The sequence below is a fragment of the Corvus kubaryi genome, unplaced genomic scaffold, assembly GCF_017639235.1.
Source record: "Corvus kubaryi isolate FWS band 111438036 unplaced genomic scaffold, C.kubaryi_AGA036_p1.0 37398, whole genome shotgun sequence".
Lineage (NCBI taxonomy): Eukaryota > Metazoa > Chordata > Aves > Passeriformes > Corvidae > Corvus > Corvus kubaryi.
In genome coordinates this window covers 34,519,128-34,542,117 of record NW_024581137.1, presented here as the reverse complement: position 1 = coordinate 34,542,117, position 22,990 = coordinate 34,519,128, and the positions used below count along the sequence as shown (strand labels likewise).

At 45.4% G+C, this 22,990-nt stretch overlaps 1 protein-coding gene across 1 annotated transcript; it reads right to left on the bottom strand.

The window, feature by feature from the left end:
- Nucleotides 1–3,120: 3,120 nt before the first annotated feature.
- On the bottom strand, nt 3,121–17,744 carry LOC121671875 (serum paraoxonase/arylesterase 2). The gene is made up of 9 exons (XM_042044154.1): nt 17,628–17,744; nt 14,067–14,137; nt 9,348–9,403; nt 8,320–8,485; nt 7,086–7,212; nt 6,071–6,271; nt 5,382–5,463; nt 4,704–4,832; nt 3,121–3,803 (listed from the first exon to the last, which is right to left on the bottom strand). Exons 1-9 carry the CDS (start codon nt 17,699–17,701, stop codon nt 3,645–3,647), a joined length of 1,065 nt encoding a protein of 354 aa, XP_041900088.1. The 5' UTR covers nt 17,702–17,744; the 3' UTR covers nt 3,121–3,644.
- Between the last annotated feature and the right edge of the window lie 5,246 nt (nt 17,745–22,990).

Genomic DNA, 22,990 nt, shown 5'->3' with positions numbered 1-22,990 from the left:
GTTTGCTCAGCAGCTTCCTAGGCCTGAAGCCATCTATACATATGTCTTTCTTGTTTGTGCAAGTTGTCTCAGATAGCTGCAGCTGGGTTTCGGAAATGCCCAGAGCTGCTCCAGTCTCTACAGCGTGTTAAAGATGCTGGGTTGCCCTCCTTGGGCTTGCCAGTGTGGATTTTATGTGTGCACGTTACTTTGTAATTGGGAGGCCAGGCTTGAGCTGCATCTTCCACCACTGCTGTTTCTGCGCTGAGGCTGCCAGGAGGTAGAAGCTGTACCCCAGCATGGCTCTTGCTGCACAACGCCTGCTCGCTGTCTCTGTCCTGCCCCGCACCACCTGAACACTGGTGGCCCTGCTCCAATTCCCACCTCTGTGCTGCAAGGCTGGGATACCTGTGGAGGAGGTTGGCAACAGGCTTCCTGCCCTTCTCACCTAAGGTCAAAGTTTTACTGTGAGTAACAGCTGATACCTATGATGTCTCTCCTCTGAAATGCTGTAGGAAAAGATAAGGCCCCTCACTTGCCCATGATTCAGTCTGCAGGCAGACCGACGGGAAGATCTTCAACGCGGGAGTAGTTTAGAACAGAAAAAAAAGCCAGTGATGAGTGAAGACAGTCTTGATTTTCTGAAAGGCCAAAACCAACAAAAAACCCAGAAGTTTGACAAGATCCAACAATGCACAGATTTGCTCACTTGAAGATGTTTTAAGCAGCAGTAAAATGTGAAAATAATGTTTTGATGGGTTATTCTGCACTGCTCAGGGAAGTGGCTGCTGCCCTTCTACAACCAGAGAAAATCCAGGACTAGCAGAGTGACTGATGGGCATTTCAGCTGTGTCACTGCCACTGATACATGATGTAACTCTACAGAACATAGCACTTCAGAACAAAAAGTGGCACAATCCTAAAATAATCACTTCAGAATGCTAGTGCAGGCCACTGGTGGCTAATCACAAATGAGTAAATAGCCCAACCTCTCCTTACTGCGAGAACTTCCTTTAGAGCCATTCTTTCAGCTTGGGCTCTGGCGACACCACCTTTTCTTCAAGGCTGAAAATGGATTACAAGTTCCTGTAAGAAAGTACACCACTTCTGAGGGAAGCTAAAGTGTCCTGCAGGGAGGAAAGTTGCTAAGGAAGGAGCAGGAAAGCCAGAGTTAGGTAATGCCAAAGTACAGAAAAGGGATGAGAGAAAAGCCACCCTCGTTCGGGGCTGGCTCTGCTCTGTGGAAGGGCTGCACACCATGGGCAGCAAAAGACTCAGAACTGTGATCCAAATAGAGGAGTCCTTGTCACCAAAGCCTTCATGGGCAGACAGTGGAGCCTGGGCAGTGCACAAGTCCCCAGTTCAACTGTGAACATTTTGGAGAGGAGCTGTGAGCAGTTTGTGCACAGACCTGCTGATGCTGAGGCACCCCCAAGAGACAAGTCAGTTAGCTGTGTGATTAACCAGCACCCAAGTCTGCCCCTCCAGCCATCAACAGACCCCCACAGCCTGTGCCCTTTGGATACAAAACATCACAAATACCAGTGACCACTCTTAGTACATGGTGTGTAGGAGTTGTCTGCCATGGCAGCAGAGGGAAGCTGTAGGCATTGGAAGGGCCAACATGCCACTGGCTCCTCTTCAGCCTCACAAAGTTCTTGTGCCCAGGGACATGCCTTACACCACAGTGTCTGTGCCAGCTAGCCAGTGGCAGCAGGGGGGCTTGGGGTGGAGCAGAGGCTTTCTGGGGGCAGGAGGTGATTTGGCAAGACCCACAGCCCACTCAGCTGTGCAGAGGAAGTGGGATGACACCATCCTTCCCATATAGCAACACTGCCCCAGCCACAAGCCCTGGCACTGACTTCCTGCTCATTAGAGCTGTCCCTTTTGCTCAGGAAAGGAGCAGTAATTGTTTTCCTACCAGTGGATGAAAGCTATTAGGCTTGTTAGAAAGAAAAGGTGCAGGAGCCAAGAGAAGTCAGTACACACGTTTGCTGTTCAGGACCACTGCTCACCCAAACCTCAGCCTGCAGTACTGCCTCCTCAACCAGAACAGCAAAACCCAAACAGAGCAGGGTTTGCACTTAGTCCACCTCCTGTCTCAGTGTTTGGGCCACTACAAAGCAGGTTATTTGGTCTATCTTAAAGGCAAGAAGCACTCCTGTGTTTTCTGGACTTCTCATATACTCTTCAGATTAGAGGGGCTGTGGCTGGTGCTGGAGCAGACTGCAGGAAGGAACAGCAAAGCCAGCTTAGCAATTGGCACCCAGGGACTATCTTTTTCTCCTCCTAAGCTTGCACTGCAGAAGCAGCCTGTCTTTTTTCTCCACAATGGTGGAAGAACTGCAGTGAGGAAAAGCTATTGCATCAGCTGAAGGATGCAGAGGGGCCAGTGGCCCTCAGGGACATCTGTCTGGTGGCACCATTGGGAGGGGCTGCCAAGATGCTGAAAAGGGCCAGTGCAGGCAGGTGCAGGCACCACAGTGGCAGCCCCAGCAGGGGATGCCACATGTAACACAGAGCCTTTAGCTGCATGTCAGCAATTCTCTTGAACCTGGAGAGCTGATCACAGGTGGGAACTCAGAAGGACAGAGAGCGCAGCAGGAGCTGCTCTGTGGGTAAGGGCATCTACACTAATGCAAGAAGAGCTCACTCCATGAGCTCCAGCTTCAAAAGACACTGAGTTCAGTTCATTGCAAATGACTGCTACCTAACATCATCCCAAAAACACCAGCTGAAGGAAACCTGGGGGGCTTTTGGCAGTGCAAAATCTCAGTAACTGATGCCAGATAAACATGAAGGGCTGCCTGGTGCACAGCAGTGCAGTGGGAATTGACTCCACACCAACTGAAGTTAAACACAGAACATATGTGAGTATGGCTTGGGGGAGTCACTGCAGAGCACCCAGAAATGCTCCCTTTGTGGTGACAAAGAGGTATTGCTAATGCACATCCTGCTGAAGGTGTGCAGGATATGTTTCCCACTCATAAGGAGAAAAAAAAAAGCTTTTCTAAACTCCCTTTGAAAGACCCAGTAAGAAACCACTCCAAAGTGATGCCCTACTCTTTCTCATAGGGTTGAAAGAAATTTATGAAGCTGAAGTAACATTAGGAAATGGCTTTAGGGAGAAAGGGAAATGAATGAGACTGAAATAACATTTATTCTCCTTCCAGTTATTTTGGAAATATTAGGGAAAGGCAACAGGAAGGTTTGGAAGAAAAAGCCCTAGCACAGTCCCTGGGAAGGCTGAGGGGTCAGTGACAAGAATGCACACCACACTGGTAGTCAGCAATTCTCATTTACAAAATCAGTTTTCTCATGAGGGAAAAAACCAACCAAATAACAAACCAGAAATCCAGTCAGCACAGATAGTTCAGTGTCTGACAGTTTAGTCATTTGCAATCTGAAACTGAGCTTCAAAGTTACTCTGTGTTAATGACATGGGGTCCTCCCCAGTACACAGATAAACTAATTTGTCACCTTCAATTCCATTTCCTTTACTATTGCATAGAAGTCTCATTTTGGAGAGGAAGGCTAAAATACATTCCCATTACTGTAGTTAACCTTTATTGGAACAGTCTTCTTGTTAGCAGATCTAGCAGAAACTAAGTGAGTTCCCAAGGAATTAAATGCTTTCCGCTGCAGCAGGTCTTGCCCGTGATGAGCTATAGATCACAGTAGAGAGCTCTGTGGAAGATTGTGCCAATGAGCAGTTTTCCCTCATAGATGGATGCCACTGAGCTTCCCTGCAGCACAGAGCCATTGTCAGCATAGACACGTGTCACCACAGGCTCCTCCGAGAGGATGTTCTGGATGCGCAGGACCTGCCGGAGGGGGAGGATACATCTACTGAAATGGTCATAGGTGAAAATGCTCCACGGGTAGGGGGAACATCAGCATGTTAACTTAAACAAATTAGATAGGATGACCAGCTGCTGATAATTGCAGCCACGTAATTCCTGTGAGAGGGCCTTTAGTGAAGCACAATGATCTTTTTTCCTTTTAATTGTTGTGCAACATCTGTAAGGAAGTAAGGCAGTCATCCCCACCACTAGGAACATGAACATTTTCTCCAGCCTAAGACTTAGTTAATATCTTCTTATTTTCCCAGACAGAGTAAACAACTGCCTAGTATCATCAATCTATTACTATTGAATATGGTAATTTTGAGAAGTGTCTTACAGGGAGCTTCAGACAAGGCTGAAGTCAAATGGACACCAGCAAGCTGCACTTGTGGCCACTATTGCACCAATGCCAGTACCACAGTGATTTCATAGAAAGAAGAATTACACTGTCATCTACAGATGAACTACACTTGCACAGATTAATCATTCCTGTGCAATCGTTTCTGGTCATGCTTTGCACTCAGTCAATTATGTTTAGTTTGGCAAAGATGTGCTGGCTTGGTAATTAATGCAGTTCATCAGAATCTGTGCATGGCCACAGCTGCACAGAAAGCAGCCTGAGGAGTCCAAAGTGACTGAGCCATTGGGTGGAAATTATTTAGTTGTCACACAAGGATCTGAATAGGTGTTTGTTAGTGAGTATATGCTGTTCAGGCTCTCACTTGAGAGCAGAAGGCAGCTTGGTCTTCGCTTTAACAAAGGCACTTTGTGCCAGGCACTTTCTATGGAATGCAGATAAGTTATACCAGGGTGATTTGAACAAAACAACTTTCTGGCACAGATATAGCTAAGAGACCAGTGATGTCTCCCAAAAAGCACCTCAGATCCAGGAAGATTTTCAGGATCATAGTAGAACAGCTTCATCCCATTGGGATGACATCCTGTCCAGATGTCTCCAGTGTGAGGGTCAATAGACAAATTATCAACCAGAGCGTCCAGTTGCAGAGTCTATCCAACACAGAGGAAAAACAAGAAGTTAAAGCTATCAGAAATCCTGGAAGTGAACTATAACAGACAGACTATAACAGTGAACTATAACAGACTTGTCCAAGACTCTCATCTAACATAACTTAGACTGATTTTTTTTAAAGAAGTACTTTTTCCCCCGCTTCTGTTTTTCTTTTCCCCTGGTATGCATCATCCCCACCTCTGTGCTGTGAGAAACCTGCTTGCTGCTCTGAGCTTCCACCATCAGCTCATTCACACCTACACATCTGTGGATGCCTTCAGTGTTTTGTGCTCTGACCCACACTGCCTGAGGCAGACTTCCACTGCAGCTCAACAGCCTGCCCAAGGATTCCTCCCTAGTTGCTGGTGGGAGGGTGGAAGACCTGAAGCTCTGTAACGGGGCACACAGGCACCTCTGCAAACCCACAGCAGGAGCCACCCAGATCAGAACTTTTTACAGATGGTCATGCTGAAATCTCAAGCATTCATGGGAACTATTCTGTCCAAAATCCACATTTGCTTCTTTTTTAGGGAACAGCAGCCCCTTACCTTCACATGGGTTAAACTCCAGTTAGCATGTTTTTCCATGACATAGACATTGTGATCCAATACATCTGCAACATAGATGTACCTTCAAAAGAAAGCAAAGTATCTTTTAATGTACATGAGTAAGCAGGCACCAAAACCAGACAGTTCCTCCTGTCCAAGCCCACACACCAACAGACATTGCAAACAGGCCACAGGGCACTGAAGCCAACCTGATGAGATGCCAGTGTAGCTTCACACTGTGCCAGTTCTTCCATTACAACACTGAAATAAGCCTTGGAACCAGAAAGTCAAAATTATGCTTTTTTTTTAAGATCACCTGTCCACACCACAGGACTGGTTGATCCAGTCATACAGATGTAGAACTGTAGAGCATTCCCTGCTTGCAGAAACCCTGCCCCATTAATCCTTGCAAGCAAGATACCCAAACTCCTGTACCAGCTGGTTAAAATGCAGCAACTATTGATCTTATTGCCTATGAAGTAGCACACAATGCAGCAAACCTTGCTGCTAAACACCAGACACAAAACTTCCGTGCTACAAACACTCTGTATCATTTGTGTTGCACAGGCAGCACCTTGCCTTACATTAACCAGTTTAGACACCTGACCACAGAGGTACCACGTGTATAAATTAGGATCTCTGGATACTTCTGTGTTATCAAACAAAATCTAATGTAAGGAGAAACTTACTTTCTATCGGGTGAAATGTTAATTCCATTGGCTGAATAAAACCCAGATGCTACTTCTTTAACTTCTTTTGGACTGTAGTAAACAACATTTGACCAGGTTAGACCCAAGAACATTTCTAAGAACATCAAGAGGAAGTCGGAGAAGTAGTGGTCATTGGTAGCATAGAAGCTGTCTGGTCCCACGGCTACTATATCATTCACACTAAAAAGAAAGGAATAAAGAGATGGAGAAATTTTTTAAAAAATAATAAAATTAAATGAGAGATATGAAGGAGCATTTTAAGACTGCCCAGAATCCAATCAGGACATGGTCATCCGATAAAGAGGCTGCAACTATAGATGTACTTCAAGTAGTCACCAAATTATTTAGATCCTTTTACTTCTATTTTCTATGAGCCAGGACTGTGCAGTGCTGAGACGTGAACAGGACCATAGGGCATCAGCTAGAGATATGGCTACCTGTCTGTAAGTTCATGGAAATGATTATTTTAAATTTATTATTATTTTCTTTTTCATTACAATCAAGTAGAAAACAGAGAACAAGTAGGTGTAGTGACAACTTTATCAATCTGGCTGTTTGTCTTACAATCATATTGCAGTAGGATAAACTAAAAAAATTTTGTATTAAAAAAGAAGAAAAACAGAAAAAGCTAAATGTATGTTTATTTTTACAGTGTAGCAAGTCAAGAGAATAAAATATCTGGAACTTCATATCTGCAATGACCTGAGACTGGATTACATGAATGAAGGAGAAGGGGGTGCCAAAATAATTCACTGGCATCAATCACAGCAGCACTTAAGACTAATTTAGTGATACAACTATTAAAAATCTAATTTAGAGATTGGAGAAACACTGCTTTTGATTACACAGATAAGAAGTAATCAATGAGAGAAACAGACATGCTGGTTAAAGAGGAAATATCTCATATTAATAATAGCCTAAACCCAAAAATCATCCTACACTGGATTTCACCAATGCAGCCTGGTCTGGGGAAGGTGGTACTTGGGTCCAATACCTTGTCAGAAGGTCATGTCGAATGGTTTTCAGGTGTACAAGAGAATTGTCATCTTCTTCAAATTTAAACAATTCTACTGTGCTCTTCTGATGGGGATGGTTCACAACAAAGAGGTACACGGTGTCATCTTGAAAAAAGAAATGGAAACAGCTGAAGTCTCTGCAACTGTTTGTGTGGCTGAGACCCCCAGCCCTGAGGCAGCCTCGAGTACAGAGCACATGCTGAGTTTGGTGCCTTTGTCTCATGGCTCTGCAGAGGCAGAGGGACAAGTACCCATGTTCTGCAAGATGCCTCTGCATCTGGATCCACATCTCCAGCTACTTATCTCCCAGGCTGGCTCTACAGGGAACTCTGTGTTAAGTAGATTTTTGCTATTTCTTCCAAGGAAGAAAGAAATGACCACCTCATCCTTACATCCAAGCCACTGGGTTTTGCAATCTGTGAAACAGCCCCAGTCACCTGGAAGAAAGGTTTGTGGCCAAGGCAATTTGGGCTCTTTGGTTTGTCTACCGTATCCCCTGGGAGAGTGGAAGGAGCATCCTTCTCCTGTGCAAGGCTGCAGCCCATCTGCCCAGCCCTTCTGGTAGGACCCTACTTTAGCCACCACTGATTTTTCCAACACCCTCCCTTAAAGGGTGACTGTATGGGGATGCAGGTCAAGCTGCAGCAATTGTTCTCTTTGTATTTGCAGACTTGTATTTGCCCTGCTAGAACCTCCAGTGAAAGGACACGGAAAAAGGTAACTTTATCGGTAATCAGAGCCTGACATAGGAGAATGTATCTTGGAGAAGAGAATGTATCTTTGGCTTGGCCAAAGAGTAACAGAGGTTTTGGTAATTTATGGAGATTTGATAATTTACTCTTTCACCACAGAAAATTCCATTCTGGGCACTACTAGTCAGTAAAGGACATATGTCCTCAAAACACTTGAACCCAGCATGAGACAGATGTAAACTGGTAAAATTAATTTTCTGTGGTTTTTAGCTCTAAATTTTACCAAGTTTTCTTTGCTTTTAATATACAGAGCATCTTTCTGTTTCAGACAGACTGAAATTATGTGCAAGCATGTTTCCTTTAGCAGTTGACATTTAGAAAAAAGCAAAACAAAGGTAAAAAACCCCAAACCTTTTTGTCTCCCAGCAAGAACAACCATTGGGGGTGCAATGCAAGGCTGCAAAGGGATTTCTGATTGTGATTTCTAGGCTGTGATTTGCCACCACCTCGAGCTCTTTACCTCTGTCTACATAGGTGTTGATTCCGTGAGGGTTAAATGATGCCAGATCAAACCCTCGGCTGATTCTCAGTTCCACTGCTCTGGGATTGTCTTCATTCAAATCCATCAAAAATATTTCACCTGGCTTATCTGGAGCAAAGCTCTTAATTCCTGGATATTTCAAGCCCTGTACAGTCAAAACATAAGAAAATAATTCCTGGATAAAAGGTGAACAAGAGCATCACAGGGCTGAAAAATTGGAGCCTTGATCGGACTTGCAAGCAGACATGAGGATGTCCCTCTGCTTCAGCCTGCTGAGCCATGAGGGAGGTGGAGGGACTGACTCTGCTCTCCCTGGCAGAGGGAGCAGGCTGTGTGGGGGCACAGAGAGCTGTGGCCAAGGCACCACGGCCCCCCACTGCAGGCACACCTCAGGGGTCTGCAAACTGACACACTGGGGACAAACCGGCAGTCCAGCACCACTGCCTGCATCACACGCAGTGAAGCCATGGGGAACAGCAGCAGTGCAACAGCTCATGATTCCTGGCATAAATTTTGCAATGTTATCATTCCCTGGAGCACATAAATGAGAACACCAGCTTTTGTTTTAAAAATAATTGCCAGCCATCCTAATTGCAAAGAAAAGGTTGAAAACCTATCTCCTAAAGGCTAAGAAAATCGGGAACAGCCTAATCAACACATAAAATTTGATTTTTTTTAAATTTAGGGAATTAACTCATCTTCTTAACACAGCAGAGGATTGACATTTCAACATTTCAATGAAGCAGCATGAAAGAAAGTCAAGGTTATGTGGCCAGGTAAGTCAGTGCAATAGGATACCTGTGTCAGAGCCACCAACACCACTTCTGCATCAAGAAGCATGCTTGCTCAAACAGAGGGGAATGACAGCTAAGCCAACACAAGACTGGGTTGTTCTTTGGGAGCCAGTCAGCCTTGCAGAAAAGAGCCCCTCCTGCTGTTTTCACCTATGGCTTCTGCAGATAAGGAAGCAGGCAAGCCCCAGCATGGGACATGGCATGGGAACTTACAGAGCTGATGAAAGCCAGTCCATTGGGAAGTATATCGATGTCTTCTGAACCAGTTTCTGCAAAACAGAGATAAACAGGGGTTTTCAGGTGACATTAAATATTTCCCATTTAAAAAACCTCCTTTTTAGCACAATTCCAGCTCTCATGAATGCCCCTTTCTGATACGACTGCACACACGATGAAGTTAGGTGGAAAAGATCACATTGCATTAAAAGTGGTAGCAGAAGACAGCACGTCGGGTTAGGAAACAGTACCGGGGGGTACCGCTTTTTGGAGCCCAGAGGTGCCCCTGCAGTGGCCAGGCTGTCTCCCACCCAGCTCCATGTGCCCCCAGATGTTGTGAAATGAATCAGCAGGTGTGGGATGAATCACCAGCTCCTGAAGATGTATGCTGCAGCAAGCAATTAGTGTGGGCATGGTGATTTCCAGGGCAGGACCATACCCGTGACACAGGCCTCAGGCTTGCATAAGGCAGCTGTGGGAATTGTACAAACTAATTTTCCTGATTGAGCTGGGACACTTCACAAAGATGGATTGACAAATATTTAGTTAAAGCTCTCAAGTGACAGAGAACCTACCATATCTATAACAGCTAAGGGCTTTTATAGTTAGACCTCACTTTCAACTGCAGGTAATCACTTCCAATATTGCCAGTTCCTGTAGCTCCTGTAATAATTTTCCCTGCTAAGAAAGGAAGATAAAATAAAAACCCTTTAGTAAGAACACTAGAGCAATTTTAGGCTTTCATCAAGCACTCTCCAAAGAGCTTTTAGTCCAATGCTGAAGCCCGCTTGCCATCCCACATTTCCACTACTCCCCTGAGAAGCCTCCCTTCTCTTCCCCAAATCACCAACAAAAACAGCATTCCTCACAAGCCACTTTCCAGATGATGAGGGAAACCACTCAGGAGCATTTGCTTAAAGAAAATTCTTCTGCAGGTTTTCTTTAACAGAGCCATCAACACAAGGCTTTTCCACCCAGCTTGTCCCACGTCTCCACAACCCCTCCTGCTTTGCCATAGCCACATGCACAAGCCTGTGTGGGTCACACCATCCCTTCCACCTAAACACCTCCTTCCAAGGAAGCACCTGCAAATTTGAGCTGGGTTTACTGTTTGCTTTTAAGTAACTCCTATTTATCCAAGCACTGATTTGGCTTGGCTGTAGATTATCCTGGGATCACTGACAGCCTTTGTGGAGAGGAACCAGAACCCCAAATTCATCCACCCAGGAAAGTTCCTCCCCAGTTCAGCCCTGGGAAGATGCAGTGGCACAACTTCTCACTTCCGGCCAAGGCCAGCTCCTCCTCAGTCTCAGCAAGCTCCTGCTCCACCCCATGACACCAACAAGCAGAGAATCCCTGCCTTCTGAAGAGCAAAAGGTCTGAAGATGCATTTTGGGAGGAGTCGGCTGTTATCCCACCCCTGGGTTTTGGTTCTGAATTTTGACTAAGGCAGGAGGCAACATCTGCACTGATGTGTCCAGAGACACTTACAGCCTGTATTTCCCCATTAAAGTTTTGAACTTGGGCACTTTTTTTTCTCAGCTCAGCTTACACTCTGGTTTAAGCCACAAACTCCTTTCCTTTGCCCCAGTCTCTCCAAGTCTGGATTAATTTATAAAATGGGGCTAGTGGCAATTCTCCACTTCCCAGGATTGCTGCAAGGCTAATAGCATAAAGAAATGCTGAGAGGCTCAATTGCCATGGTGACATGAGCAAGACAGACAGCTTTTACTGGCAGCGCACACTGGTGAATGAATAAACAGAGATACAATCATTTATCGCTACTGAATCAGTGAGGCTGCCAAGCAGAAGGATGAGCAGGCTAATTGGGAGAAGACAATTAAAAACTGTAAGTTTCTGGTGGAAGGAGCACACTAAGAGCCCTGCGCCAAACTGCTTCAAGAGAAACTGCCCAGCAAAGCACATTTTGGGCGCTCCATGGCCAGGTCCTGGAATGTGCAGAAGCGAGTGAGTGGTGTCGGAAGAGCAGCGGAATGCTGATTCAGCACAGCCCTGCTGATCCAGCAGCACCGAGGAGGGGCTGCAGACACACAGCCGGCCACAGGAGAGCTCAGGGACTCTCCTGCACGCCTTGGTTTGGGAGGGCTCTGCGCTGCTGCTGCAGGCGCTCTATGGGGCAGGAGAGTTAGGAACTGACTCCTTAGGTACCACTTACACACACTACGTTGCTTAATTGTATCACTGAGCCCAGCCTGTCCATGGAATTATCTGAAGAGGGGGCATTTAAGAAAAATTAAAAGATACTGTGAAAAATTGCTGCCTACTCTAGAACTGTTGGGGTTTTGTTGTTCTTTATTTTATCTTAGTATGATGTATCCTGCAGGTGTATCTAACAAAAAAAAAAAAAAAAAAAAAAAAAATCTGGATTTCATATCCAAAAGTGTGACACTATTTTGCCCATATCCCACTAATTGTTCCAAGGTGCAAGTATTTCTAGCAACTTCTATAGTAGCTTCTTGAACTTTGGGAGTTAGTACAGGAGCTATGGTTAGTTTATTATAAACCATTAACATGATTAGACACCAATAAAACTCAGAAGCCAGTGTTTATTCTACAAATATAGCCTTTCCTACAGATTTGTGAATGAGGCTTAGGACAAGCTGCAATTTTTGTTTGTTCAATGTTTGTATCTGTGCTTATATTGCACAATATTTGAAAAGCAGAATAAAGTCTTAAAAAAGATACAGAAAAGATGAAATTGTGCAGGAAGAAAAGGGTCCACTAGAGAAGTCTTCCATTTACTCTGTGTTTGCTTCGCTTACATCACTTATAATTCATTGAGTGTACCAGAGCTCTGTTCTTCTATGTACAGAATGGATAGTTTAAGATTATTTTGCTCAGATCCAGCTGATCCAGCTCTGGGACCTATGTTGCATTTAACAGTTCAGAAGGACTGATTTAAACATTAAAATAAAGACATTGTTTATTCAGCATTTTAAAGGAAAAAGGCCCAGGAAGCCAAGATGTCCATGTACAAAGACATCCTTACACTAAGTCACCCACACGAGCAACCTTACAGATCGGAGTACAGCAGAAGCCCATGTCTGAGTAGCATTACCTAGGCAGCATCTGAGCTTTATGGCTCCTTGGTCACCCAGAGTGTTATAAGCCCCTTTGTCACAGCAAATGAGTTTTAGAAGACATTTGAGTGAACACGCCAACTTTAAAAGTTTGCACAATCCTTTGTTACTTCTCTTTCTGCCACACTGGACCTGCTAAACGGATTTTTGGCATTTTTATTTATCTAATGAGCAGCAAACTTTGCAGAGCAAAGGCGAGGCAAGGTGCAGAGCTCTGTGTGAAAGGACAGTGTTAGAGGAGCCAGCAACAAACAGGAATGAAGCTCTGTAAATTGATCCACTGCCTCTAAGCAGAGACAGGTTCTCAGAAATCACCTAATCTACATGTAAATGTCAGGCACAAAAACCAAGATACTGTTTAGAAATGAAACACAACTCTATTTGTCTTTTCCAGGTTTCCTTTTTTCCTCAACAGAACAATCATGTTGCAAAAAAGTCTTATAAAGGTATGCTTAAAAAAAATACTCAGAAATTATTTTATATTAATCATCATCAAATAAGCATTATTCATAGTCTTGTATGAGTAAATTACAGCTTAATCTAGAAGACCTGGAGATTTTTCTAAATGCAATTTTTTCTGTACCTATTTTCAAGCACAGGAACTCTGCATATACTCATTCATGGCAGCAATTTGACTTTACGAAGATGTTTGAATCCTGACACAAGGAAGAAGCAAGATTTATGAAATCAACTCAGTAACTCAGCAAGCTCAAAGGTAAGGCTGTAAAAGCTCATCCAATGACTTTTACACGTGAAAAATCCAGAAAAATTTCAACATAATTTAAGACATTTCCAAAAAAACTAAGGAAGGGAAAATCCTTAGCCATCAAGCCTGCATTAAGTTTAAAAACTATTATTTGGGAGAAAGGGAGACACAAAAAAGCAATCAATTTTAAAGCTATCCTTTTTATACACTGGTTATCCAAAATGGAGAGAAAAAATCCAAGACAGAAATATTGCTGTGTGCTAAACACATGGCCCAAAGGACAAAGTCAACCTTTCAGCCACTCGGTTAAACTTCCCTGCAAACCAGATGAAGATGACAAACATGACCTCTTGCTCTTTGGAACCGCACAGCTGCATTGCACAACTGCGCCGAGCTCCCGTCGGCCACCGGCACCGCGCGGCACCAGCCGGCTTCTAAATATCCCCAAAATGTGGCACAGAGGAGCGACATTGTGGCAGGCATTTAGCAGCCGCTCCTTCACCGTGTGCCTGTGGCCCTCTCCTAAAGCTTCCACCCTTGCAGCACTTCCCATCTCCAAGATTACACCAGCTGATAGCTACCTGTAAGAACCTGTCTGAAGAGCCTGCACACCCTCATGTAAAAGCCAGATCATTTCCTAAGTGGCTTAGCAAAGAAGAAGTGTTTGCAAGGTACTCAATTTCAAGAAAAGGAAAAGAAACTCAATACCGAAGGCAAAAGGCATTATACCAAACTAGTTTTTCAGTCCCATTTTCTTCCTGCAGTTTCTCCCTATCTCCAAGTCCAAGTAGCAAATGAAAGTCAAATTAGTACTTTGCTTTTGGGATCAGGCTTGGAAGTTGGCTTCAAGAAGCCATTACAAAACAAGGCTGGACAAAAGCAATGCACTCAGTTATTTTAAGCACGTACCGATCCCTTTAATGAGCCGGCAGTTCGGGAGGCTTACTGGGGCTACTTCCCTTGAAGCATTGAGTCTGTTCCTGCAAGAGGAAAGAGCAGGGTTAACAGCACACAGCCACTTTTAAAACACATAACATTCCTAGTTTTCATTTTTATTGTCTACCATATTGCAGCAACAAATCAGCCATAAAATACTGAATAAGCAAACCCCAGAACTGACAACAGCAACTGGTCCAAATCCCTGCAGTGGTTACACATGTCCAAGGATTAAGTGATTCTTCTACACTGAGTGACTTCAGAAACTTTATTTTGTTCATGAGCTTCAGCAACAAGCTTTCATGACCCACTGCAGCTCAGATGACAAAATAACATAACCACTCTTTCTTCAGGTCTCAGACACCTAAATATAGTAGCACCCCGCAGTTAGGACCAACATTTCAGATGAGGAGAGGGCAACCTTCTACTGCAACCCACAGCCTATTTTTGGTGACCAGGCCACCAGCAGCTGCACTTTCTTCATTTCTTAGTCTACATTCAAAGGTAGCAATAGCACTGTTCCAAGGCAGGAGTACTCATTTCCTTATAACAAGCAGGACTTGGTAGTCTGGGTTTTAGCAATAACCCTGTTCCCTCCTCTCCTGGTACCCACTCCAAGCATTACCCTTCATCAGTGCTTATTTCATTCATGAATGCCCACAAAATTCCACCTCTGACTCATCCTTCACTGGACAAGCAGATACAGATAGGCACACACAACTTCATATTTCTCCATTTCCTTCATTCCAAGCTGTTTGCAAATCTTTATGAAAGACACCTCACAGCCAGGACTGCTGTGTTTGACCATGCTGGTCCACAGTGCCACAAGAAAATATGTCGCTTTTTTTTGTAAAAATGTTGAGCTAGCATGCTAGAATATTTCTTTTCTTCTTTTTTTTCTGCCCAGAAAAAAGCATTTAACCTAAAGTAGTTACTCCTTTGCCTGACTATCATATGCATGTGTTGAGGCTATTGCTCCAACCACAGGAAATTCTAAACGCAAAGATCCCATAGCAAAATCTTGCCCTGTTTATGTTATAGTTTGAGGCATAAACATAAACTAAACAGTAGTATCAGTCAGTGATATGAAAAATATGTGATGCAGTTGACCACTGTATGGTATGTCAGTCCTGCATTTTTTTAGTCACTTAAATATCAACTGCAGATTGCTTCAATGCAGTTAACATAAGGCCAAAAAAAACAGTAAGAAGTGCAGAGGATAGCAAGGGAAAGGAGCAAAGTTAAACCCTCCCAAGCCCCCTCTCCCAGCACAGGAGTACTGACAGAGAATTACACTGGCTCCCAGCCCACAAACAGCACAGGAGGGGTATCAGCTGCCCCCACTGCCCACTGGCATCCTGGCACAGCCAAACCCACCAAGCACCCAAGGGTGGCTCAGGGCGATCCTGCCTGAAGTTTGCACTGCTGCCTGCTTAGGGCTTTTCCCTTCCCTATTTTCATCAGCTTTTCCCAGGCAGGCTGCAGGCCATGCTGAGCCAAAAACACAGCAGGAACTCAGCCAGCAGCCAGCAAGGGATGATGATATCCCGACAGCATTCCCAGGGAAACACTTCATGGGCTGGAATGAGAGTAATTCAGAAGGACACTAGTCACAAGCCTGCAGCATATATAGAGGCTTTTCCAAAATGTGTCAGTTTATCTAGCTCAGACAGCCTCAGCCACGCAGCCAGATGGCCTAGATTACTGACTGCCTGTACTAAGAACGGCCTGGAATATGGAGGGCCTGCAATACGTGCGGGATGCTACTTCAAAGCAAGCAAGCGGTTTTGCTACTTGGTGCAGCTCCAGTGCATGGTACCTTTTCCCTCACAGCTTCTCTTTCCAGTTTCAGTCCTCCACCCGCTGTCCTACTTCATGGGACACAGACCGCAGGCCTTCCCTTTCCTTCAGCAGGAACCTGCTGCATATTCAAAGACCTCTCTCTCTTTCCGTTTTCCTCATCTCTAGACTAACCAATCCTGAATCTTCTGGGATTTGATTCTGGGTTTTTTTTACAAATTCAGAAGGAACTGAAGAAAGCCTTTGCTGGATTCCTGCCTTCTGGGTGGGGGATGAATAAAAGGGACCCTTGGCAAGAGCTAACACCACCCACAGTTTCTCCTCTCAAGACTATGTTAAATTACCTTTAGAGTACTTTGTGATCTGAAGTTGTGTGTTTCCAAACTTGGCAACTGTCTTAAGACTGCGGGTACATTGCAGTTTGCAGAAAACAGAGTACACAGGAAAAACCCATGGAGAGCTAAAGAGACAGGGGGATTCTGTTTCTACACAGAGATTCTCCTTTACCAGATTCCTAATGTTTCATTTGTTCTTTTGATTTGGAGGAGATGCAGGGTCCCCTGCTCTTCACAGCACTTGAAATGGCTCACCCCACTAAAGCCTGGGAGTATCTCCCAGTTCTGCTATCCCAGCTTATGCAACTCCAGTGTAGAAGGGCCCCGTTACCACCATGGTTATCACCAATAACACTGGCGGGGCATTTAGTGCAACATGCAACCACTTCCATGCCAGGTACCAGGGTCCAGGCAGTAAAGCTCTCTTTCTGTAATTAGCTACAATTACCATCTACCCAAAGTTCAATTAGCTGGATGTCTTTGCTTTGAAATCAGGCATTTGGAGTCCTTGTGAATGAAAGCAAAATTATAATGACTTAGTCACCTTCCAATACAGTAATTCACTGTCACTTTTGTGACCTGAAAAGACCAGTTACACATTTGGTAGCTTTCAGGACAGAAGCTGCTGTAACACCAGTGCTCACATTGATACCTTATGGCATGGGGTGCATGATATGGAGCATGATATGGCTGGGTATTTCAGCTCACAGCAAGTGAGGTCACAACTCAGGATTGCCAATGTCTGTGCTCCATCAGAGGAAACCTCAGGTACATAGGGGCTACTGTTATCCAGAGGTCAGCTTTGGTAGAATATAACCCAAGTTTCTGGCAAACTGCTTTGGGGTCACTGTTTGGCCAACTGGCAGGAGATGAGGTAAATTCACAGACAGTGCTTTTGGCACATCCCTGTTACTCGCAGACTGTGTAAAAACAGAGGTACCATGCCCCTGCCCCAGTGCACCTTCTCCCCCTGTCCCCCTTTCTCCCAGCATCATCCTGGGGAGGATTTCACATCCACTCAGTGCAAAGGGCATTTCTGCTGCATAAACGCTCCCGAAGTTAGTTTATGCCGAAACAGGATGAAAACGGCGTCACAGTGCCACTATTTTCTCTGGGGCAAAACGGCTCCCTTGATAACGCTGACAGCAATGATGGTGATGATGAACCCCTCCCCTCTGCCTGACACTGCGCTCATGCAAGGGCAGGTGTTCGCTAAGTTGTGCCCGAGACCGGGAGCTGCGGTGACCTTACTCTCGGAGGGCGGAGGGGAGCGCCCGCCGCCCCCGCCCGGTTCAGCCTCGCGGCGGGACCCGGCCGCCGCCCCCTACCCGGGGCTCGCCTCAGCCCCTCTCGCCCCGCCGGCACCGGGACCCGCAGCTCCGAAACCCCGCTCACCCACCGAAAGGCCAGCAGCCGCTCCGCCGCCAGGGCTGCCGCTATCCCGACGAGAGCCACCACCAGCAGCTTCCCCATGGCCGCTCCCGGCTCCGCCGCGCCCCGTCCCGTCCCGTCCCGCCCCCGGGGCCCGGCGCTGCCTCCCTCGCCCCCGCCCCGCCCGGCCGTGCCCGCACCGGCGGCACTGCCCGCCCGCCGCCCCGCCAGAGAGCGGCACGGGGCCAGTGGCTCTCTGCAGGCTCCATGCTACAGCTCCCATGGGAAAGGCAGGTGGACCAACTTCCAATTCTGTTATAAAAAAAAAAATATGCGTTGTACAAAACTAAGTGTGTCAGACCAAGACTGCGTGATGTGGAATGTTCAGGTACGCTGTGCATGCCTCTGCCGGGATGTACACGCTAATATATGTCGCTCATACCAAAGTTTCCCTCCCAAGTGGTGTTTCTTCCCCTGCCACACTCCCACCGATATCTTTCTCCTCTGTGCAGGAGAAGGGCTGCAGAACCCACCTCAGGGCTCCGGGGTTCCTCCGTGAAGCAATCTGTTTTTGCATCGTCTTCAGCGTTCGCCTCCCTGTGCTTTTTGGGGGAACACACTTGGCAGGTTAATGACCTCCCTCAGCAGCTATCTTTCCCTTCCCTGCATAGTGAATATCCTCACCTGTACACATTCCTTTGCACTTTTCTGAATGTCTAGGCAATCACTTAAAAGGGCTTTTCTGCTCTTCTTGCCCTTGCCCTTGAGGCCAAGCAGATGCTCCACACTTAGTAGTACTTCAAGTCAAGTTTGCAGGGGAAGAGGAGGCACTCTAAAATATCTTTTCCCCTCAGTTTTGGAATACTCCTTTTCCCTTTTCTGGTCCTTGATTACTTTGAAATTATAGGTAGATGAGGTTTTTTTGGGAGGAATGCATGGGGCATGATCTGGCACTTGGCCCTTGTTGAACCTCATACCATTGGCCTCAACCCATAGATCCAGCCTGTTCAGATCCTGCTGCAGAGCCTTCCTACCCTCCAGCAGACCAACACTTCCACCCAACTTGGTGTTGTGTCAAACTTACTGAGGGTGCACTGGATCCCCACATCCAGATAAATATAATGAACAGGACTGGCCCAAATACTGAGCCCTAGGGAACACCACTCATGCCTGGCCACCAGCTGGGTTTAACTCCATGCACCACCACTCTCTGGGTCCAGCCATCCAGTTTTCTGCCCAGGAGACAGTGTACCCATCCAAACCATGATCAATTTCTCCAGGAGAATTCTATAAGAAATTATGTCAAAGGATTTATAAAGTCTAGGTAGACACATCACAGCCTTCCCCTCATCCACTAGGCAGGTCACCCTGTCATAGGAGGAGACCAGGCTGGTCAAGCAGGATCTGCCTTTCACAAGCCCATGCTGGCTGGGCCTGATCCCCTGCTTGTCCTGCACATGCCATTTGATGGCACTCGAGATGATCTGCTCCATGATCTTCTCTGGCATTGAAGTCAGGCTGACATGACTGCATGGCAGCACTCCAGCTGTGAGAGCCTCCCCACCCTGTTCCCATGATGGCAATTGTATCATAAGTTTTCCTGCTGCATAATGACTTCCTGCTCCTCCTGATTGTTGTCCATGCTGCATGCACTGGTGTAGATGCACTTCATTTGGGCTATCGCTCTCACTGCCTTTTTGGGGGTAGAAGCCCTAAGTCCTGCATGACCATTTTCACATGCTTCTGTGATTTCTAGCGCCTCAATGACCCCTGCATCTTTGCTGCACCGTGGATCTCCATCCATCTCCATCCCACTGCCACTGAGGCAGCAGACTGAAGGAGCTTGCTAGCACGCTGTCCACCAAATACTGATGCACTGCCTCCAGGCTTTTCTCTAGCTAGACTGGTTTTATTCCCTTTCCCCTTCAAATCTAGTTTAAAGCTCCTCCAATGAGCCCTTCTAACTGGGAAAAGATCTTTGAGATCAGGCGTATCTTGTCTGTCACAAACAGATTGACCCATGATAAAAAAAATCAGATTCTGCTGGTTTCTTGTCTCAGGTTTCACACCAAGGCCACTTTCCTAGCATAGGATTTTTAATTTATTTATTTACACCACAGTTTAATTTACAAAAGCACATACTGCTTACTGTCTGGAACTCAATTTTGAGGCAAGATGGGTGCAATTCATCTGATAAAATGTTAGTGTCTGCAGGGGAGATGAAGATGTCAGAGCTGGTTGTAAGATTGCAAGAGTGGCCATACTGTGTTAGTATGGCCAAGAGTTCAGCTCAACAGCCACAAAGGCAGTAAAGGAGGGTAAGGAAATGGAGAGCAAGTTGGATAAATTCCCCAAGTTTCTTTCCTAGCTCTTAATTATTTTTAGTTCAGTATGATGAGTTTTACCTTTTCAGTAACCCTTAATAGATCTATAATTCAAGTACTTTTCTGTCTTTCTTTGAAGTGAGTTGTGTTTTTACCTTATTTTTTGCTGATATCAAGCCAACTAGGCACCCTTTATGGTCACAGCAGGAAAACAGTTACTTTGAGGTAGCAATTCATATAAAATATGCCTAAAATAGATCAAGAAATCTTTCCTAAGAAGTGGACATTTCTCTGCATTCATTGGAAAGGAGCCTACAGTGACTAATTCAAGTGCAGAAATCTGCTCTGTAGGTAGATGGAATGAATGTCCCTTGAAGTCTCTGCTTATCAAGTCACCCTTGACTGAAGGAAGACTCTGGGCTTCTCAGGAGTCTACCTCCTCAGCACATCGCAGCCAGCCTGGGGTCTGCCCACTGGCATCGTCAGCATCTGCTCTGGCTGTCCCTCACCAGCACCCCCCGGCTGGCCAAGTGACTGCAGCAATGCTGGAAAACTCTTGATTGCTTTTCGGTCTGTTGCAAATCCCCCTGTGGTCTTTGCTTTGGGGCACTCAGGAGAGACCTGGGGGTGGCCTCCTGCCACATAGCGTAATGACTAAAAGCAGGAATGAGTTGTGGGCACATAGTCAGCTGGAGATGGACATGTACCAATCCTGGGAGCGGAGGAAGTGAGCAGAGCAGGGAGACAAGAAAAGTCTTATGCTGATTTAGTCATTTAGACTCTACAGTTAAGGAAAGAAAAGGAACCCTCAGTAGACTCATCCAAGAGTGGATTTATTCCATCTGGGAAAGCATGCATGAAGTAGGACAAGTAGCAGTTTGCAGATGCCTAGGCTCTCTCTCTCCCTGTCTCTCCCAGCTGATGGAAATGAGACAGCTTACGGAGAAAATAAAAGGGAGCATTTAAATTACTGAAGACAAAGGGAAATTTATCTCCTAAAAATTTTGGAAATCTTAAATCTTTTACTTGTAAAAGAGGTGCCCTTTACATGTGCTTCTCTATCACATATCGTCATCTTTTTTAACAGTTAAGATACAGGGGCTATGTACGCACAGATTTGGATTTCACAACTATTTCAAAATGCATCGTTCTTGAGTCATTAATGAAACACAGTATGGTTTACCAAACAAACCTTTAAAAAGCAAAAACTCTCTTTTAATGCAGATTTTACTCTCTTTTATAATGATGTTAATCTGAAGTAAATCCACTGATATCTCCATTGCCAAATATTTACAATGAATTTACAATGAAGATTAAAGGTCAGAATATTATTCTAAAGCAGTTTGAGGGGGCTTATCTGACTAAATACAAAAGCCTACAATGCAGGTGTGGTAGTAAGTATTAAGTGGATCCTTCGGTTCACAGAGGGCATTGAGGGCCTGAGGCTCTGGGGGGCATTGAGGGCAAACCTGATCGACAGCTCATGAGGAGTCAGGCAGTGCTTAGTGATGCAGAGCTGCTCTACAGATACTGAAATGAAATTCAGAAGAGGACATGTCGGTGTGAAGATAAAGAAGATGTTGCTATAGTTTAACTATAGAGACAAGCAGAAGATACCAACATGGTGTGGAAAGGTTCAAAGAGGGTCTTATGAGATCTTAAACCAAACTCACTGGTTTTGCAGGTGCTAAACTAGCTTCAAGTAAAAATAAAAACTGGCAGGCAAGAAAGCTGCTTCCCACAAAATTAGGCAGAAATCACAAGCAAAGCCTGTAGTTTGCCAGTTGAAAGATGAGGGAAAATGCTTCTAAAACTGCAGATCATGGAAATTACAAGATTCTCTACAAAAGCTGTGGCCTAAAACCACTTTAACCCTGTTGGCTGATCAAAGGGAAATTGCAGATGGCCTGCTCAAATATCTCAGCAATTTCTTAAACCTTGCATTCTTTAGCCCTGCTAGAGTTAAAAGCCTCTCAGCTCCCCATTCAGAAACCGCGAGCAGAGATTCCTACAGCATCTGAGCTGTTGCCACAGAGCAAGGCAAAGTCCCTGCTCACACCCTACCACTGCACATAAATACAGTGTCACCGACCAGTTAGAAAACATTAGTTCACCACTATCACCTAATAAAGAGATTGGTACCTCAAGGCATTCAAGAAGACAGATGCATAGTGCCTTTTACAATAAAAAAGGTAAAAACGCTCTTGCAGTGACACCAAGGCCTATTGATTTTCTCAACTGCTGAGAAAAATACCTGTCACAATGACATCAGCAGTTTTGTGGGTGAGGGTGTTGGAAAAGGCTTTTGCAGAAACAAAAGGGCTTTTAGCCCTGTCCTGTTTAAAGGGAACAAAAGTCTCTACCTGGCCTTTGCAGAGCTGGCTGACAATTCCAGCACTGCCAGCCATGAGCAACCCGGAGGCATCTGCATAAATTTGGGTACCGAAATAAGTTTCTGAGTATATTTTGGTTCTTTCGTGATGATGTGAGGTAATGAAAAGGTTCTTAGTGATGACAAGATGTCAGAACATGTCACTGTCAAAAACAGCCCCAAGCAAGGCTATGTCCTAGCCCAGCTCTTGTTTACTGCCTTTATGCAGCAGTTTTTGTTGCTGCATCTGGAAGCCGTGGCAAAGCAAGCTGCTTTAATTTTTTTATAGGTGGCAGAATTGCTAAACTGGAGACATGCCAGGCTAAGTCAAAAGCCAGAGAGGTCCCCTCCGACAATCTGCCCTTTGGTGCTGACAGGGTGCTGGGTATGCAGGATAGTACTGGTAGTTTTGACTGCACTGCCACGGTTCAGCCCTGTCACAATCATAAAGAAAATAATGCTGTCTTTTTTCAGCCAGAAGCATGCTGAGCCAGTAGTGTGCCTTGGCAGCACAATCCTTCAATCTTGCAGGTGAAATTCTGCTAACGTGGCAGCAAGCTCCCCAAACACTGTGACTGATAACAAGTTGTTCGGCTGAGGGAGAGGGCCATGTGGCTTTTGAAAGATTAAAGCAGTGTATGAAAGCAAGGAGGTTCCTGACTTCAAAGACAAGTAAAGGAGATCATGTTCCTGTCA

What these genes read in the sequence shown, in the direction of transcription:
- LOC121671875 (XM_042044154.1), bottom strand. Translation starts at nt 17,701, where the DNA reads ATGGGGAAGCTGCTGGTGGTGGCTCTCGTCGGGATAGCGGCAGCCCTG. An exon ending in AACATTTCACCCGATAGAAA is followed by an intron (nt 5,464 to 6,070) that starts GTAAGTTTCTCC and finishes TTTCTTTTGAAG; the next exon opens with GTACATCTATGTTGCAGATG. An exon ending in GGAGTTTAACCCATGTGAAG is followed by an intron (nt 4,833 to 5,381) that starts GTAAGGGGCTGC and finishes TGTGTTGGATAG; the next exon opens with ACTCTGCAACTGGACGCTCT.